General features: G+C 46.8%; 1 protein-coding gene across 6 annotated transcripts in view; it reads left to right on the top strand.

Moving 5' to 3' along the window:
• FLNB (filamin B) overlaps positions 1–19,020 on the top strand; it is a 137,090-nt gene that overhangs the window by 70,481 nt on the left and 47,589 nt on the right. For all 6 annotated transcript variants that reach the window (XM_087431224.1, XM_087431225.1, XM_087431226.1 and 3 more), the window contains exons 8-19: positions 252–449; positions 3,058–3,195; positions 4,783–4,909; positions 5,904–6,040; positions 7,406–7,599; positions 8,654–8,767; positions 9,390–9,533; positions 9,777–9,900; positions 10,233–10,393; positions 11,760–11,850; positions 12,144–12,313; positions 17,222–17,339. In XM_087431224.1, coding sequence (XP_087287350.1) covers positions 252–449; positions 3,058–3,195; positions 4,783–4,909; positions 5,904–6,040; positions 7,406–7,599; positions 8,654–8,767; positions 9,390–9,533; positions 9,777–9,900; positions 10,233–10,393; positions 11,760–11,850; positions 12,144–12,313; positions 17,222–17,339 — 1,716 coding nt within the window. The remainder of the gene's footprint in view (positions 1–251; positions 450–3,057; positions 3,196–4,782; positions 4,910–5,903; positions 6,041–7,405; positions 7,600–8,653; positions 8,768–9,389; positions 9,534–9,776; positions 9,901–10,232; positions 10,394–11,759; positions 11,851–12,143; positions 12,314–17,221; positions 17,340–19,020) is intronic.

Genomic DNA, 19,020 nt, shown 5'->3' on the forward strand with positions numbered 1-19,020 from the left:
ATGAATAAGACACAATTCTTGAATTGTTAGCTTTCTTTTCAATGTAGAAAATTTAGAAAATAGAGAACGAGAAAAAAGGGAAAGTTCAGCCGTGACCTCTGCCCCTCAAGAAAACAGTTGTTAACGTCTTGGTATGGACCTTCTGAGTGCCTCTTTGTCTCCTTTGGTTTGCATTTTGTACCTGCTTTTGCACTCAGCAGCAGCAAGCTTTCTGGGAGAATGATGGGCTCATGGAATGTTCACTCTCGTAGGTGCCGGCGTGGGTGACGTTGGTGTCGAGGTGGAAGATCCCCAGGGGAAGAACACCGTGGAGTTGCTCGTGGAAGACAAAGGAAACCAGGTGTATCGATGTGTGTACAAACCAGTGCAGGCCGGCCCCCACGTGATCAAGGTCTCTTTTGCTGGGGACACCATTCCCAAGAGTCCCTTCGTTGTGCAGGTTGGGGAAGGTGAGTGCTGGGGTGGCCCATTCTATCTGCTTCTGGCATTGAGTCTGACTGTGTTCAGGGCTGGGCTCTGAGGCCAGGAGAATGGTCAGGGCCCAACACTGAACTCATGCCTGTGCTCTTTCTGCCAGGGCCTCTTTGGCGGGAAGTGGCTTACTTTGTCCTCAAGATATTAGTACTAATATCTTCCTGTGAGCTGCACAGTGACCTAAGTGCTTTACTTGCATTAACTTGCTTACTCCTCCCCAAAACACTCATACAGGAGAGTCGTCATCCTCACTGAGAGATGCAGGACTGAGGCTGTTGGAAGAGCTGGCGTCTTGGGCTGAGGTTAGCAGCAGTGGCATTGCTGGTGCCCTGTGGCCTCCACTGCTTGGCCTTTACTGGCCGCCAGGCACTTAGCATGACTGCATCTAATCATCACACCAACCTCTGTGTTCCAGGTGCTATTATTAGCCCCAGTTTGGAAGGGGAGACACTGAGGTTTAGATAACATAAGGTACCAGTTGGTACAGACTAGGCCTCAGTAGGAGTAGAACCCAGGTCTCTGTCGACCCCTTAACCGTGCTGCTAAACTCCTTCTGCAGCCAGAAGAATACATTTTTCTATGTTAGACTCTTTTTCCTTCTGACTTTGTTGCTCCTTTTTTTTCTTTTGTTTTTCCAACTCTGCTGCCTTTTCTAACCAGTACTTGCCTTTCCCTGTTCTGTCCTCCGCATCTGTGTCTGCAGACCTGGCTTCCTCTTCCGAATCCTGCCTCTGGGTCAGCCTGGACCCTGAAGCTGTTGGCTCCCTAGTTGAGAGCACTGGGCCAGAGGCATCTCTCTTGGTAAGGGCTGGTTGGGTGGGGCTTCTATGCCAGTTCTTTGTGCTGCCTGCAGATGTCAGCTGGGCCTGTGCTGTTTGTGACCTCAGGAAATTACAGTGCAGGTGTTATTACAACTTGTCCAGCCAGACCCTAAACCCACTCTCTAATTACATTTAAACATCTCTAAGACATCTCAAAATGGTGGAGAATCCTGCAGTTTCCTTTAAGCTCTTTAGCTCCATTTAGTGTTTATATGAACTGAGCAGTTACCCTTTTGGTGTCAAGACTATTGCCCATGTTCAGAATTTCCATGAGTGTTTATTTTTTTTTAAGACACATTTAAACCCTCCAGGGGAAGTCCTGTCATCCTGTTGTGACTTATTTCTGGTATGACCAACTTTTCTCCCCTTGACAAAGGAAAAAAAATAAAATCAATATATTGCTAAACAAAACTCTTTTTGACATAATGCAAGAAAGAATTTTGAACAGCTTTCCTAGTTCTAATAGCGTTTTCTGCCTTCTCACTCGTGGGCTACCTTCATTTCCGGCATAGTCATTCATCACTTGTACTGTTTAGTATTTAGCTGATAGAGTTTTTCTTTTGATGTACTAACCTTCCTTCGCTTAGATGATTTTATATAAAAAAGAAGCTTTATATCACTTTCACACTGGAAAACCAATGTCACTTGCCGTAAAGTGCCACCATAAACTTATGTTCATCCATGAACCACCTAAAATCATCTCCAGTTCCAATGGTGTGTGCGTGTCTCTTCAGGAAGCAGTTGTTTGCCAAATAGCCAGCTAAGGACATTGCAGGGAGGAGGAAATACCTTCCTTCTATGGAGTAAAGAGTCTCGTCTTCTGAAGTCTGTGACCCCTAGTGTATAAAGAACATCAAATAAGCATTGTCAGATTTGGAAAGGTAAAGCCACTTAATAAGCAACATGACACTTGACCCATTAGTCTCCCGTTTCTGTACTTAATGAGAAGGTGGCCCATGTTGCCAAAGAATTCCTAGGGTACAGGGATGTCTTTTATCAACCTTCAGACAAACCCCAGGGAACAGTAGTTTTGTGAATCTCTCATGTAAGGAATATTAGAAGCTGACTTTGTCCTTAATTTTTAGACTTACAACTTTAGGTTTTTTAACTAGATCCAGAAATCAAATGGAGAGTGATGTTTATTGCTAATTGTTGCATTTTTAGCCACCCACATTCCAAGGATCTTGTAACGGACAGCATTAAAAGGTTTGTCTACCTTGGCCAAACTGGGGTTGAACTGGTCTCTTTTTGAACTATCCTCTGGCTCTTCATGTGGAAGACGACAATGTTTAGACTTTTAGAAACGGCTAACCCAAAGTTTGGAAACTGTTCAGATGTTTTCAAGTGCTGCATTTTCCAAGAAGACTTGAAAAAGTCCCGTCTTCCCAATTACTGGGCCCTCGAGTATGGCGATGAGGTTTGAACAATGTCCAGCACTAGGTCTTAACTCTGCTTCACCACTGAGAGGATAAACACCAGGATTCAGCTGGTGCCAGGAGCCCAGCGCATCCACGCTGTGCTCTTCTACTTGCTTTGCCAAAGTAACTTTCCCCTAGTCCCTCTGTGGTGTGGCTGGACAAAGTTATGTTGTGTTCTTATTTGCTAGCCCGGCGTGCTCCTTGAGCAAGACCCCTGGTCTCAGGCAACTGCTGCACACTCTTTGTGCAAAGCAAGCATTTTCTTGGCAGGTGGCTCCAAGTTACCTTGGCTTGCTGTGGCTAAAGAATGAAAGGTTGGATTGATGTTGAAACTGTGCTTGCAGCCTGCAGTCCAAATGCCTGCCGGGCCAGTGGCCGAGGCCTGCAGCCCAAAGGCGTCCGTATCCGGGAGACTGCAGACTTCAAGGTTGACACCAAAGCTGCCGGAAGCGGGGAGCTCGGCGTAACCGTGAAGGGTCCTAGTAAGTGTTCCTTTGTTTCCCTATCTCAGGTGTGATTTTTAGATAAGTTTGTAGCTATGGGATATGGATTTCACCCCATGGCCAGTTCTGATCCATTTCTCCCAGAGAGCTGTGTCAAAGATTTGAGGCTATCTGGGCTCCATGGGGAAGGAAGCAATGATTGATTAGTAATGTCTGCCCTTGGATACAGGTGGGAACAGTGGTTGCTTGACAGCCTCACATTATATATATATATTTATATATAAGACTTATATTTATATATAAGACTTCTAGCAGTGATACAATGGAGTTTGGGAAATGCTGTCCTTGTTACAACAACCCAAAGTGGTCCGTTTTTATTTGAGGAAACCTAGGCTGAAAGAGGAAGGGTCTTGCCGTGGGTCACACAGCTTGTAAGCATCTGAGCTGGAATTCAAGCAGAGTTCCAAAACCAGTAATTTTCCCACTATAGGTTACATTTTATAGACTATGAAATTATGTCAAGTACCTAATTACTATGATCAATCCTTATAGAAGGAGAATAAAATTCCCTAAGAATAAGTTTTCTTTGTAGATAAATGTGATTCATGGAGGAGTTGGTTGCGCCCTGCAACTCATTCCTGCTCCTTCTTTTGGGGAGGGAGACAATAGACGCAGACACTAGTGTCTGCCCTCTCCTCGAGTTTTCCCCTGGAACAGATAAGCAGCTCGGCATTTCTAGTTGCAGGTGTAGCAGCCCTTGGCGGTTTCACTCCCATGCCTTGTGGAATCTTGAGCTTCCTGTGCCAGGAGTGTTCTCACCCTCTGTGTTCCCAACAGGCTAGGGCAGGAGTGTCCTGAGCTCCATAAAGTTAATATTTAATCTCAGAGCACCAAGCTTTGGGGCAGGCTGTGCCCCAAGGGCAGCCAAGGTTCTAGACTGCCCAGACCTGGAGCCAAGCTGCTCTGGGGCTGCCCTTCCTCCTGGCTTGTTGCTACGGGAGCCAAGGAGGTGTGTTTTTCTGACCTTGGATTTTTGCTTGACTAAATGGCTTTCCCGGCCAAACCTCAGGGCTGAACATAAAACAAGTTCCTGCCTGATGGCTTGCTCGGGAGTTTGTGGTATAGCATCTAAAACCTGTCCTCTCGTCGACAGCATACAAGAGATTTTTTGCTTTCGTTATCTGGCTTTAGTTGAAAAAGATATGCTGGGACACTAACCTGAAACTCATGCCAAATGCTTATAAGGGTTCATTGCCTCCCGAATTTTTGTGGGGGGCTAAGATGGGTGGCTATAGTCATTGAGAAAAATTGGGATGTGAGTAGATTTATCTTTACACAGACCCAGGAGATTCAGAATCTCATAGCCCCCTCATAGCTGAGAGAACTTTCTAAAGCTAGTTAGCTGGGAAATCTTCCATTTCCCCACACTTTGAAGCAGAGATGGGTCTATTTTCAACTTTGGAGTAATCTCCCAGGTTTTGGGGCCCCCATACTTGGAGGCAGCCTGCTTAGTTTTCCTATGTGGCTTATGTTTTGTGGATATTGCTGTCTTTCCGTTCTTGCGTTTTTGATTCTCGTTCTGAGCCTGGGATTGCGTTGGAAAGATGGTGTGCTTCCTTCCCACAGAGGGTCTGGAGGAGCTGGTGAAGCAGAAAGGCTTTCTGGATGGAGTCTATGCATTTGAATATTACCCCAGCACCCCAGGGAAATACAGCATTGCCATCACATGGGGGGGACACCACATTCCAAAGAGGTGAGTCTCCAGCTGGAGTTTCGTCTGCTCCAGAGGTATGCTCAGTCCAGGGCAGGCTCACGGTGGTTACTTCCTGGGCTGCAGAAGAGAAAGAGATCGGCTTTGTTGAAAACTTTTTTTTTTTCAGAGCAGCACAGACATTTGGCCTGTTCTCAAAAGCAGCAGAAAGTCACTGTACTTTCAACTGCCTTGCTTTAAATCAAATGCTGGCAGTTTGGGGCTGGTGGGAGGCAGGGAAGCCAGGAGGAGCAGTAATAGAGAGCAAATGGGCTGTGTGCCTGTACACTCTTATATAAACTGAGATTCTCTTTCTCTCAATGTGTGCCTCTGTTCAGCAATGCCACGGGGGTAAAATCTGCTGTGGTTTACGTTAAACCCTCTATGTGAGTGCAGTCAGGAGCCAAAGGAACGCCGTCTACAGCTTTGTCTTGTGGGCATCACAGTTGCCCTCCCTGTGTTCATGTGTTTTCCAGCTCCCCTGGGGGCAGCTTTAAACTCTGAATTAATTCATTTTACCTTGAAAAATATCTGGGCATTATAGGGTTCTGGGAATCTAAGCAAACTTTTTTTAAATCTCCTGTACTAAAGTTAAAGCACATTTATTCATATCTGAGATAAAGCCTGTTCAACCTAGTTTTCTTGTTATAACGTAAGCAGGATATGGAAAAACATGTACTTTCTTACCTGCCGGGGCTCAGAGTCTGGTGAGCCTTGCTCACAAAAGGTAAATGACCAGAAGGATAGTGTAAGGTGGTGTGGCTTGAGTGCCAACCCACTGGCTACCTGAGTGCCCCAAGGCAGCCACATTACATTATATTGTTGACGTAACAATGGCTGTAGGGGGACCTGTGTGGAGGAAGGGCTTGGCTGGAGATTGGGATTGCAGGTAAAAGGATCAGGCAAGTGGAAAGGATATGCGTAAACAGCTTATGGCTGCAGTTATTAGCCTCTTCTTTGCCCTTCTTTAATGCTTCTTCTGTTCCTTTTCTTCTAGCCCCTTTGAAGTTCAAGTTGGCCCTGAAGCAGGCATGCAGAAAGTCCGTGCCTGGGGTCCTGGCCTCCATGGTGGGATTGTTGGGCGGTCGGCAGACTTTGTGGTGGAGTCCATTGGCTCTGAAGTGGGGTCTCTGGGTAAGTGGAAGCAGCTGACCAGCAGCTTCTGGAAGGCTGAGATTAAGGGGTACCTGGGCCAGGTGTCAGGCTGTGTGTTGGGGCTTCCTCTGAGCCTTAGCACCCTTAGCCTCCTGGCCTCCTGACCACCTAAGGCTGCCTCTGCATGCTGCTGTGGAATTGCCGTTCCCGTTTTCCTCCTGCCCTTCCAGTTGCTCTCTGCCTCTGGCACCAGCATTCCTGCATCCACTAGACCTCCAGGGCAGAGGCCTTCTGTGGATGTTGTGCCTAAAACAGTGCTTGAGACATAGTAGGTACTTAGCAAATATTGTTTACTGATCCTTAGTTTAGGTGAGTGAATGAATTTTGCTGAAATCAGAAATTAGGGAAGTAAATATTCTTTGGAGCATAACTGAGTATATTTTAAATACACATCTGATCTGATGTATACATGATCATTTTAGATCAATGGTCAGCACTCATCTCTATAAAGGACGAGATAGCAAATACTTTTGTATTGTGGGTCATATTCCCTATTCAGCTCTACCATTGTAGCACGAAAGCAGCCATAGAAAATACATAAGCGAAGGAGCGTGGCTGTGTTCCAGTAAATCCTTATTTACGAAAACAGGCAGTAGGTCAGATTTGACCCACTGGCCATAGTTTGATGACCTCTGTTTTAAGTAATAGAAATAAGCAAGGGGGGAAAAGTAGGAGATCGCATTTAATTTGTCCTTCTAGAGAGATAATACACATTTTGGTTTATCCTTGTAGGCTAGAGATAATATTAAACCTTTTGGTATATCCTTTCAGACTTTTTTCTGTACATTCACATACAAATATTGATCTGCCACAAAAAATATCTGGGGGAAGTCTTTATATCTTTCTGCCTCAGATAACTATAGGATATGTCTTCATTTTCTGTGACTTCCATGGAATTCCATTGCATGGATATATCTACTGTTAGGCTCTCCAGTTATTTCCAGGGTTTTGCTATAAAAACAATGCTGAATACATATCCTTGTATGTAACTGTTTACGCACATCCTTGGTTATTTCCTTCAGATAAACGCCCAGAAGTGGATTTGGTGGGGCAAAGGGTGGATGTTTTTTAAGGCTTTTGGCACATGTTGCTATATTGCCAACAAAAAGGTTTGCTGGTTGACCTTCCTTGTTAGATGATGTAAAAAAAAAAAAAAGAAGTATAAAAATCCAACCTTCCATCTCTAGTGAAGACTCAATAGGCTTAGTTTTGTGGGAAAGGGACGCAAACAGATTTCAATCTTATGTCCAATACTTGGCTTTTAGGGAGGCAGAGAGAGTAAGTTGGCAGTAACATAGAATAGATACTTTACACCATGTAACCAGGGGCCCCTCCCACCCCCAGGATTTGCCATTGAAGGCCCCTCCCAGGCGAAGATTGAGTATGATGACCAGAATGATGGATCGTGTGATGTCAAGTACTGGCCCAAGGAGCCCGGCGAATACGCTGTTCACATCATGTGTGACGATGAGGACATCAAGGACAGTCCGTACATGGCTTTCATCCACCCGGCCACGGGAGACTACAACCCGGATCTGGTGAATCAACTTGTCGAGTTTCTGTTTTTTCTTCCCTATCTCCTGGCACTCTCCCCGGTGCCTAAAGAGTTGCCTTAATGTTGAGAGATGGCAGAGAGGAGCCATTTAGAGCTCAGGAATTAACGGGCCTGAATTGGAATCCTGGTAGTACCACTTAGTACTTTTCTAACACTGGATGAGTAACTTACCTCTCTGACTCTTGCTGTCTTCCTCTTTAAAACGGGAATGTAGTAGTGTCTGCTTTCCATAGTTTCTGTGATGATTCGAGGAGGTAATATGGATAAAGACAGCCCTTAGCCCGGTGCCTGGCCCGTGTAGGGGGCTCCATTAGCTGCTATTTTCTTGCAACCCAGAGCATCATATTTCTGTCTTGCCGTTTTCTGTAGTTATTATTTCAAGGTGCTCCATAGATGAAGGTGTTTTTTTCTCCCCAGCTTCCTTCTCTTAAATTGGAGCAGTGTTTGCAGTGTGTCCAAGAGGTTCTCTCAAACCCTTACCTTAGCAGGCCGATTATCATCAAGTCTGAGCCAGCCTGGCCGACAGAAGGCGTCTCCCACACCCCAACACGTGCTGCTGTTGGCCCATGTGGGCAGCTGTCCATAAGCTGATGTCAGTCCAGGCTATCAGCTACCCCTCTTTCGCCAACTGCTGGTTCTTTGCTCTCTGGGGGCTGCAGACTTTTAGAATGTTGTCTGTGGTAAAAGTTCTGAGCCCCTTCACAGTGGGAACATTGAAACTGGGCATGGCTGGTGGTCTCTGCCCTAGTTACTAGAAGTTCTCTATGTCAGCTCTGAATAAAGCAGGGAGCTCAAGTAAAACTTGGGGCCTGGTTTAAGAGAGTTTTCTCCCTCATGAGAGGTTAATGGTACTGTTTTTAATTTTCAAGTTACAACCTACTTTAGCATTTTCCTTCCATAACCATCCCTTCATAGGTACTGTAAAGCCAGACACAAATTATTTTGTTCTTTCTCTATTTCCTGGTCACCAGTCCTCCTATAGGGGATTAGTTGGGGCATTATACAGAAAGAGAATCATTATTGGCCCTTTGCCCTAGGTCCAAGCATACGGGCCAGGTTTGGAGAAATCTGGGTGCATCGTCAACAACCTGGCCGAGTTCACCGTGGATCCTAAGGATGCTGGAAAAGCGCCCTTAAAGATATTTGCTCAGGTAAGTTTCCAGGGGCCACCTGTGCAGATAATTGTCACGTGACAAGATCCATCAGTGTAATGGCAAGTTGCTCAGTCCATCTGATCCTCAGTTTCCTTATCTACACATTGGGAATAATAGGAATATTTATCTCATGGGGTCATGTGAGGATTAAATGAGATTCTAACATGTAAAGCAGGGTGTATTTTTCATCTATGTGATCTGTATTCTGTGGAAACAAGGCTTGATCGTTTCAGATTTCCCTGTAAGTGTCTTTTGATGTGGCTGAAGCTACCTAGGCCATGTGATGGGAGGTTTGTAAACAAGGATTTGTTAAATATGTTTATCTAATTTAATTGAATTTGGCCAAAGGATTTAAATGCAGGAATTGAAATTGAGAAGCATTGAGTGACCATGGCTTTCTTTTGGGGCCATTTGCTCTTAATTAAAAATAAATAAATGCATGTAGTATTTTATCACCTTGTGGTCATTGTATTGTGAGAACATGGCATATCATAGTCGCTCCGTGAAGTTTTCTTGGATGAGTGAGTGGTGATTTGGTTGTCTTGGGAGGCTGTGGTGGACCTGTTTGATGGAGACAGTGTGAGGACCAGCTCTGTTCTTAGCCCTTGCTCTTTTGCAGGACGGGGAAGGCCAGCCCATTGACATCCAGATGAAGAGCCGGATGGATGGCACATACGCCTGCTCATATACCCCAGTTAAGGCCATCAAGCACACCATTGCCGTGGTCTGGGGAGGTGTGAACATCCCACACAGCCCTTACAGGGTAGGTTATGAGGCAGAATCCTGGCCATTGTATGAAAGAGCCCAGTCCGGCAGCAGATCTGGGCTCCATACCTGATGGCCAAGGCAGATATATGGAAAGAACCCATCCTTAGTGGGCTTTGAAAGATGAAGTGGCCTGAAGAGCAGAGTGCTCTAAACTGTACAATAGGACTATTTCTAGCAATGTTTTACTGAGTCCAAATGGAGGAGCACTTGATTACAACTTTCTTCATGTCCTCTCTAGGTCAACATCGGGCAGGGTAGCCATCCGCAGAAGGTCAAAGTGTTTGGGCCAGGCGTGGAGAGAAGTGGACTGAAGGCAAATGAGCCCACTCACTTCACAGTGGACTGTACCGAGGCTGGGGAAGGTGAGGGGGGCTTTACCCAACACAGTGATTGCTGCTCCTCAGGGAAGAAAGTTCTTTTTCTAATGTTTCAAGGGCAGTGAATTGTGAACAAGGAAATAGTCTATCTGAATAGGTAATTGTTCACCTAATGGGCCTCTGTGTCAGTTCCTTGGTGATGTCTTTGCTAATCCTCCATCCCTTCTTTAAAACCCTGATTTACTACCCTCCCTTTCTCAGATTTCTTACTGGAAACTTCCCAATTGCTTATTTTGGGGTGTTCGCCTGAGCTGGAAGTGATTGCTGGGGACATGCTGTTTCTTGTAAACTGGTGCTAATGAGCTGGTCTGTTCCAGGTGACGTCAGCGTTGGCATTAAATGTGATGCCCGGGTGTTAAGTGAGGATGAGGAAGATGTGGATTTTGACATTATTCACAATGCCAACGACACGTTTACGGTCAAATACGTGCCTCCTGCCGCCGGGCGATACACTATCAAAGTTCTCTTTGCATCCCAGGTGTGTGTTTGGGCCTGGGTTCCTTCTGGCCACCTGTGTGCGTATTTCCTTTTGTTTTTTTAGCAACAGGGAAGGTGTCTTGAGAACTCTGCTCAATAGTTTTCCTCTGCTCTTTCCTCTCTTGTTTCCTTAAAACCAAGAAGGAAAAAAACACCCAGAACTAAATTTTTACCACTTGCTAACAAAAGTGAGGCACAGGGTATTCAGTGGTTAAAGCGAGGTTCTGGAGAGAGACTGGTTATAAACTTTCATCAAGTTTTTGATTGAAACGTAATTAACTTCTGGGCCGGCCCCATGGCTTAGTGGTTAAGTTCACGCGCTCCGCTACTGGCGGCCTGGGTTCAGAGCCCCTGACGCGCACCGACGCACCGCTTCTCCGGCCATGCTGAGGCCACGTCCCACATACAGCAACTAGAAGGATGTGCAGCTATGACATACAACTATCTACTGGGGCTTTGGGGAAAGAAAAAAAAAAAAGGAGGAGGATTGGCAATAGATGTTAGCTCAGAGCCGGTCTTCCTCAGCAAAAAGAGGAGGATTAGCATGGATGTTAGCTCAGGGGTGATCTTCCTCACAAAAAATAAAATAAAATAAATAAATAATTAAAAAAAAAAAAAAGAAACGTAATTCACTTCTAGATGTGTTCTACTTCGACCTCCTTGAAGCAATGACTTTGGCCTTAGCCCTTAAACTTTTATAGGGAGAAGAGTTTCAGAGTTTCAGGTAGAGTTCATATTTATGTGTGACAGTGAAGATAGGGTGAGCAGTGCCTAAAACAGGGGATAAGAGAATCCTGGTGATTCAGATTAACCTCACATAAAAATAGGGACCTCAGGAGAAAGTTCTGTGCCTAAAGTTGTTGGTCCTAAATTGGTTTCATCCAGTGAACCTGTTCTGCCTTTATTCTGACAGTCTGCAGTATTCTTTTTGAAAAATTGTAACCATTTTATTTCTGATCAATTCCTTGCATTCCCCAATCCTTAGCTCTCAGCTGTCCCTGGAGGACATTTCCTTCCCCCTGACCCCATATATTATTGTCATTTTTGGTTTTACTCTTGGTAGTATTTTTGCATCCTAAATACTCAACATTTGGTGTTAAAAGCTCCGAGTTTTGAGATTTGTTTGTGGGAAACCTTCCTTTAACTATGCAGAAAATGGGTCAATGCCTGTGATGTCAGGGATCCAGGCATTAGTAAGTGACCAATTATGGCCCTTACCTGATACTGGAGTGTGAAGACTTGATCTGTGGTAACAGAGGTTTGCTCACCACCCGCTGAAGTCAAAGTTGTGCTTTGTATTGGGCAGAAGGCTAAGCTCTGGCCATCGCTTCAGGGGCTTTCCTACTGAGACAGTGTTTCTGCTACAGGAAATCCCCGCCAGCCCTTTCAGAGTCAAAGTCGACCCTTCCCACGATGCCAGCAAGGTGAAGGCAGAAGGCCCGGGGCTCACCAAATCAGGTAAGATGGCCTGTGTGTGAGGCCGGCCCGGGGGCCTTCTGCAGGCCAGTGGAAGTGGGCGTGTTGAGTCCAGGGCCTTGAGGGACTTACCCCCAACTAAAGGCAGGGGTTCTATCAGGGCTCCAGTTCAGCAGGGGCAGTGCACCTGCCTGAGCTGTTGGCAGTGGCTGAGCACCAGCCCCTGTTGCTGGCTACCCTGGTAGAGCTAGTGCTGATGAACCTGTCAGACTGGTTCTAAAAGTGAAACCACTCCAGCCAGGCCTGTCTCCTCACTTCGTGGCATATCCTTCCAGGTGTGGAAAACGGGAAACCAACCCACTTCACTGTCTATACCAAAGGGGCCGGAAAAGCCCCGCTCAACGTGCAGTTCAGCGGCCCCCTTCCTGGCGACGCAGTGAAGGATTTGGATATCATTGATAATTACGACTACTCCCACACCGTTAAATACACACCCACCCAGCAGGTAGGGTCCTTCTCATCCCCTTGCCTGCCAGCCCCCATCCAGGCCCCTGTCCCCTCAGTGCTGTGCTGGGTCGCTTTGGACATGAAGGGTGCTCTCTGCTCTGTTGAAGTCCTCCTCTGTGGAAGACGGCTCTTCACGTCTTTTGTTCTGAACCTCTCTGGGAGCGCTGACAAAAATCCCGATTGGTTCTAACAGGAGGGCCTTAAGGAGTCCCCAAGAACAAGCAGGAAGCTAGCCCGTGTATCTCCCCACCCCAATCTCCCACCTCCCTTTTGGGTTTTAGCAGGGAAACGCTGAGCTCTTGAAATTCAGGACCTAATAGCCGCCTCTCTCTTATACACATGCTCCCATCCTTACCAGCTGTCTTTTAGTCTTCGATTAACTACTCACAGAGAAAGGACGCCACACCTTTGTTTTTCCTTGCTGGCCCTTTTAGCTTAGTTAAAGGTAAAAGTGTACTTTTAACAACATGTTTGGTAGAGTCTTTCTCAGACTCTTTTCTCAAAGAGCCAGTTCAGCCTTTTGTCCCTCAGGCCCAAAATGCTATTTAGGGCTCCAGATTGTCCCCAAAATGCAGAAATACAGACGGGGTCTTGCCGTCAAGGCTGCTTTGCTCTGATTATTTTAGGGAATAAGGACCTAAAAGACGACCTCTCTGTATGAATTCATTTTTATTTGTTTAAAATTTTGTTTTGCTTCACATCCACACCTCTGGGGTCTGGGGAGCAGATAACCCAGCAGAAAAGCCTGGATTTTACGACTTATGCATGGGGTTCTGAACAGTCATTCCAAACATCTGAGATTCCTTCGTCCTTGAGGAAAAGAGTCCTCTGTGAGAGAAATACCATTTGTAGGAGAAGAAGGGTGATGCTTTCTGCAGAAACACGGCTCGAGGAGCGTCACTCGTGCCCGGGCCCTCTCAGTGAGGAGCTGGCCAGAGTCTAGTGGGAAGAAGGAGGGGACAGTGAGGATGAGGGGATGTTGTTAGGTGTCCCCTTGTGCTGGGAGCTCCGCATCCTTGGAGATGGAATTTCTGCTATGAGAACTTCCCTGGCAGTGGGAGGGGTTCTCTGGGGCAGATTCTTGTGTGCTGCATTATAGATGTGGCCTCTTATCTCAATACGTATACGTGCCTCTTCCTGTGTTTCTTTTTTTATTACCCTAATGAGGGGTTCATTATTAGTAATGACAAAACTAATACTTTTGTAGATAGAAACCCTTTTCTTATCAGGCCACTTAGTGCTAAGTAGGTAATTATTTTCCTGCTGGTGGGAGCCTTACCACTGGGAGCACCGGTTTGATGTCATCTCTCTTGCCAATTCTTCGCATTCCTTAGGAGAAGGTACCAGAAAGCACGGCCATGCACGCTGGTCAAGATCACAAGGTCGTAGAGTCTTCTAAAAACATTTTGAGACTCTTGCTTTATCCTATATCTGGATACCTTTTTGTGTTTTGGCTGAGCTGCCAGAAAGTAAGTTGTGGACATCAGGACAGGCTCAGGTTTTGACCCATCCCCCAGAAGGGACTTCAGAACCCACTGCCCTGGATGCCCAGCTGCCAGTCAAGGCAGAGGTGGAGGTCGGGAGCCCAGGTCCTGTTTTGTCACATTTGAAGTGAAGCTAGAGGCGCTCTAGTGGCACGATCGGTTTAGTGCATGGTACTTATATGAAATGAGTGGGAGGCCCTTTCCTTCGAATCACCCCAGGGTCAAGTTCGCCCAGGTCTCTGATAGCAGCAGGTTTGAGGCTGTGGGCACACTCAGTGGCTGAGCTTCTTTGTTCAAATGCTACCTGTGATACATCCGAGGAGCCTGGTGGCATCTTTGTGTCAGTCTCGGCCTCTCGTGTGAGTGACACTCATGGTGCCTGTCTGGTCCTTCTTGTTTGTTGTTTAGAGTGAGGTTTACTGCTTAATTATTGGGGCAACTTGCAATTCTCCATATTTCTGTATGACGAAGAAAACAGATTAAATCTCTTCTCTTGGATTGTGTGTGAGCTCCCCAAGGATAGGATATCACGTCATATCTTTCCATCCAGCCCCGAGCACAGGTCCTCATGCTGTATGGGCTCGTATGGATTTATGGCTGAATGGGTGAATAAATGAAGTGGAGCCTCAACTCACAAGCAGGGACAACATAAGAATTTGTAATCTGGTAGGAAAGGAGAGTGGGGCTGATGCATCCTCGTTCTCCTATCTCTCTTTTCTGAAGAGCAACTAACAGCTCAAGATTGGGTTAAATAAGCATGCCTTTTGAGCTGTGCTCTTGTGTGCAATTAAGAGGCCTGGGTCAGCCCAGAAAGCTGTGCCCAACACAGGGGCAGGGAGCACACTTTGAGGGCTGCCGCCCACAAGCACACCTTCTCGTGGTGGTTTTAGGGAATAACAAGATGGAACTTTCCAGAAATGCAGCTGTTTGGTGTGTGTGGAGAGACTGGGGTGGGTCCTGGCTCAAGCTGAGCGCTTTACCTTCAGAATGCAGACTGTGCTGTGTGAGGAGCCACGGTCCTGCCTGCCTGCTGGCTCTTTGCTCCCTGGCACCTGCAGGCTGCTGCTGTCCCCTGCAGGGTGTCTGAGTGATAACTTGCAGATGCTTGCCTATCCAGTGGACCAGTGATGGGTGTTGCTGGTTGATCCTATTCTTGTCAGCAGACAGTGGTCAGGGCTCTGGTTGCCTTGGTGGAGGGTGACTTGTTAGGTTGGGGCTTGGGGATGCTCCCAAAGATCAGACAAAGGCTCCATTTTATAGAAGGAAAATTATGCAATGCCAGTTTCCCCTGAGGATTTTACCTTTTGTGATTTTGGTTGTCTGTGGCCTCAAGTGACTTCATTTTCTCACCCCAGGCTCCCCCGAACAGAGCAGTTTGAAAAGCTGGTGGCAGCAGCTCTGTGACATGCTAGGTCAGGAGCCACTGGGAATTGAAAACTCCACATACTACTGCCTTTAGGAATATGTGCTTTTAGGAAACCCCATGAGCTCACTGAGCCTCACAGGCTAACAGTCCTTACCTCAAAATGTTATTAATGCTGGTGGCCGTGATTGTCACAGAGGTCTCTGGAGGAGGGAGCTGTGGGTGGCTCTCTTGTTCCTGTCCTCACCTGAGCTTTCTGGTCAGGGTCTTATGTATGTGTGTTTTGCAGAATAAGATTAAGTTCTCAGAAGCACATGGGGAGAGAATACGACTGCCCTGCAGTCAGCGAAGTCTTTGTGAAATGTGCCAGTGGTCACTGCTCACAGCCCTCTGGGGAAAAAGCGCGGTCCATTCCTTGGCTGGGGCCTCAGAGGAAACTTTCAAATACTACAGGCCATCGCAGCTGTAAATCTTGAAGCTTTCTTCCTCCCCCTTGTTAGGTTATTTAAAGTAGAGTTAATTTCTTATCTGAGTTTCTGTTTTGATTTTTGTGACTGGTGATGAGAACATACTTTCTTTTATGGGATGAGTGGGCTTAACTGAAGGAGGATTTTTCCCTCTCTCCTTTGGCATTCCAGAGAAGCAGTCAGAAAACTTAGAGTGGGTGGTAGAGAAGGTTTTTCTAGGACCCTTGGTTAGCTGTGAGGCCGAGCCCTCGAGGAGTTAGGGGCTTGGGGGCAAACTGAAGCTTGGGAAGAGCTGGCATGTTGGGAATGCCACGGTGGCTGAAGGAACAGATCAGTCTCTGCTCTGTTGGATCTGACCTCTGTACATTTTATCATGAAATGCTACACCCTTGAGGCGGAGGGCCAGTTGGTTTTGTGTGGAGTGCTAATAAATCCTGGAAAATCAATTCGCCCTCCTTCATTGATGCAACCAATTTTTTTTTTTTTTTGGCTTTTTTCCTCTTCTTTATTGCAAAAGGAATGTGAGAAAATATACATGGGCCAAAAGCTACACCCTTTAGCACTTGATCAGCGACAGCTTTCAGCAGGGGCTGAATCCCAGCAAGCCTGCTGATTCTTGGGGGGAATCGTCTCTCTCATCCCCTTGCTTCTCTCCCTCCCACATCTCTTCTGTTATGCCCGGATGTTTGAGGTGAGGGAGATCTTAATCTACTGAGACAGCCGTGGGCTTTCATGGATCCTTGGTTTGGAGGGAGGGAACTCGGCAGACCATGGAGAGAGGAAGCCAGCAGTGAGTGGGCCAGGACTGGCTGGGGGAGAACAACTGTGGCGCATATGGGCATTCTGCGCCTCTGTGGCCACTGGGGCTGGAGGGCGCCTACCAAGCCCACAGGCGCTGTCTGCCATCACACTGGCAACTTTTCTTTCCTTGACATAGATGTAGGGGTTTAGATGTTGTGTGGTGGTCTTGGAACAGCTCCAGGTGAGCTCTTGCAAATCCCTTTTGCAGACTGGTAGCCTGAAATCTATTTCCAGGACATAGAAAATAATGGTTTTCTTCAGTTAGAGGCCCCCAGACCCGGCTGCTTAACCCATGGCTGGGGTTAGATGTGTGTTGCGGGGGAAGGTAGTGTGGCAGAATGGCTAGGACCAGGTTTGGGTGCTGTGAGTGTGAGGCCTGGCTCTCACACTTAACCAGGCATATGACTTGGGACAAGTGACTTTTCCTCTCTGGGCCATAGTTTCCTTTCCTGGAAAAATGGAGGCAACAGTGGGAACTACCCCTTAGGATTGTTTTGAGAGTGAATTGAGGAAACGCTTAAAATAAGCACACAACACAGTGCTTTGCGGCACGTAGTAAATGCTCGTTAAGTTGCCCCTGTTGGTATTAGTTGCTCTCATTTTATCTGATTTCTTGGTCGTTCTTGCCATGGGGCCAGAAGCTTAGAGAAAAATGTCTGAGATGCTTTCTAAATCCACTGGAGTCAACTACCCTGTGTCTCTGGGAAGAATGAAAGATCCGGAAGGCAGGTTTACACACCAGGTCAGTATGTCGATGCCCAAAGGTGACTCGGTTTCCTGTCTCGTTCCAGGGCAGCATGCAGGTTCTGGTTACGTACGGTGGCGATCCCATCCCTAAAAGCCCGTTCACCGTGGGCGTTGCTGCTCCGCTGGATCTGAGCAAGATAAAAATTAACGGGCTGGAAAACAGTAAGTGTGTGAATGGAGGGGAGACGGGTCATTGAAGACCACCACCTGGGGCTGCCGGTTAGATTCCCTTCAAAAGACAGTTTGCAGAGAAGTTCTGCCTTAAGAGATTTTGCAGTCAACAGTCTTGGGTTGGAATTAGGGCCACGCCATGGAGGAGCTCTGTGGCCCTACCTGCCACTTACCCTCACCAGGCCTTAGTCTTCTCATTTGTGCAGTGGGGGTGGGTAGTCAACGGCACTGACACTCTTGGGAATATTGTGAAAACCAAAGGAGCTAGTTATTCAGGGGCTGGCACGTAGGCAGCCCTCAGTAACTGCCGGCACCGCAGTGGAATGTTTTCATTACAAAGAGAAGTTGGGGCACATCGCTTTCTGGTGAGTTTCTACTGTGCTGACTACCTTTGGCCACTGAATCCACATTCCGGTTGACAGTCAAGCATAACGGCCACCTCCCTGGCACTCAGAAACCACAACTACAATGCGTCCCTCCACCCCATCCCAATATTCCTTTAGCTTGTTAGATATCTTCTTAGTATAAGCTCATTTCATTTATTTTAAATTTTTCTGTGTTTTTTTTATTAGGGAGAATTTCAAACATACAAAAGTAAAGAGAATAGTATAATATGAACACTGGTATACTTATCACTCAGCTTCAGAAGTTCAACACATGATCATAAAATTATTTTCTTACACAAGTAATACATAAATCCATTTTTTCATCTAAAAAACATCACAGTTAAGAGTAAATTCCACTTTAGCCATCCCCTTTCCCCATCCCTAGGGTTAACCATAGTTATTAGTTCAGTTTCTATCCTTCCAGACCTCCTCTCTGCATCTTTGTACATATGTGCCAGGAGACAACATTTGGCAATGTTCATTTTGCGTTCAAGTTATCCTGCTATCCCCATATGTCTTCAGCCTGCCTCTTTCCTTCAGAGTGCATCTTGGAGAACATTCACACCTACATCCTCTCGTTGGCGTTAGCTGCCGAATGGCCGCAGCCTGGCTGCAGCTCAGTGGCACATGTTCACCTGGTTTCTGGGTCATGTGAGGCTCAGTGCACTCCTAGGGCAGGCCTCTTGTTGCACCTGTGAGGTTTTCTCCAGGTATCAGCAGGACCGTTGTGAGCACCTTCACTGACCTGTAACCCAAAAATGTACAAGTTGGGGCCAGCCCAGTGGCATAGTGGTTAAGTTTGCGTGCTTTGGCAGCCCAGGGTTCGCGGGTTCGGACCCCAGGCGCGGACCTATACAACACTTATCAAGCCATGCTGTGGCAGCGTCTCACATACAAAATAGAGGAAAATTGGCACAGATGTTAGCTCAGGGCCAATCTTCCTCACCAAAAAGAAAGTATGAGTTGTGAATGAAGCCGGCTCCCAGCTCCAGGGGCCCTGAAGCAAGAGCTCCATGCTTTTGGAGCTTTTTGGCTTTTGTCCCTGGGGGGCAGCAGCTCTGAACGTATGAACGGTCACTTTCCAACCCTTCATGTGTGCCCTCCGAGACACCAAGGGTTTCAACTTCCGAATAGGAAAAGCAAGATGCAATTAGGAAAAGTCTTTGGGATGTGGAGCTCCGAGGCCTCCATGCTTGTGGTCCGGCAGTGTTCATCTTGGCGGGCCCTGCGTCGCCTGAGTCAGGATTTCCCTGGGTTGTGGTGGGGGCCCTGTGCTCCCAATGCTT

The sequence above is a fragment of the Ceratotherium simum genome, chromosome 5, assembly GCF_057802395.1.
Source record: "Ceratotherium simum simum isolate JZ-2026a chromosome 5, ASM5780239v1, whole genome shotgun sequence".
Taxonomy (NCBI): domain Eukaryota; kingdom Metazoa; phylum Chordata; class Mammalia; order Perissodactyla; family Rhinocerotidae; genus Ceratotherium; species Ceratotherium simum.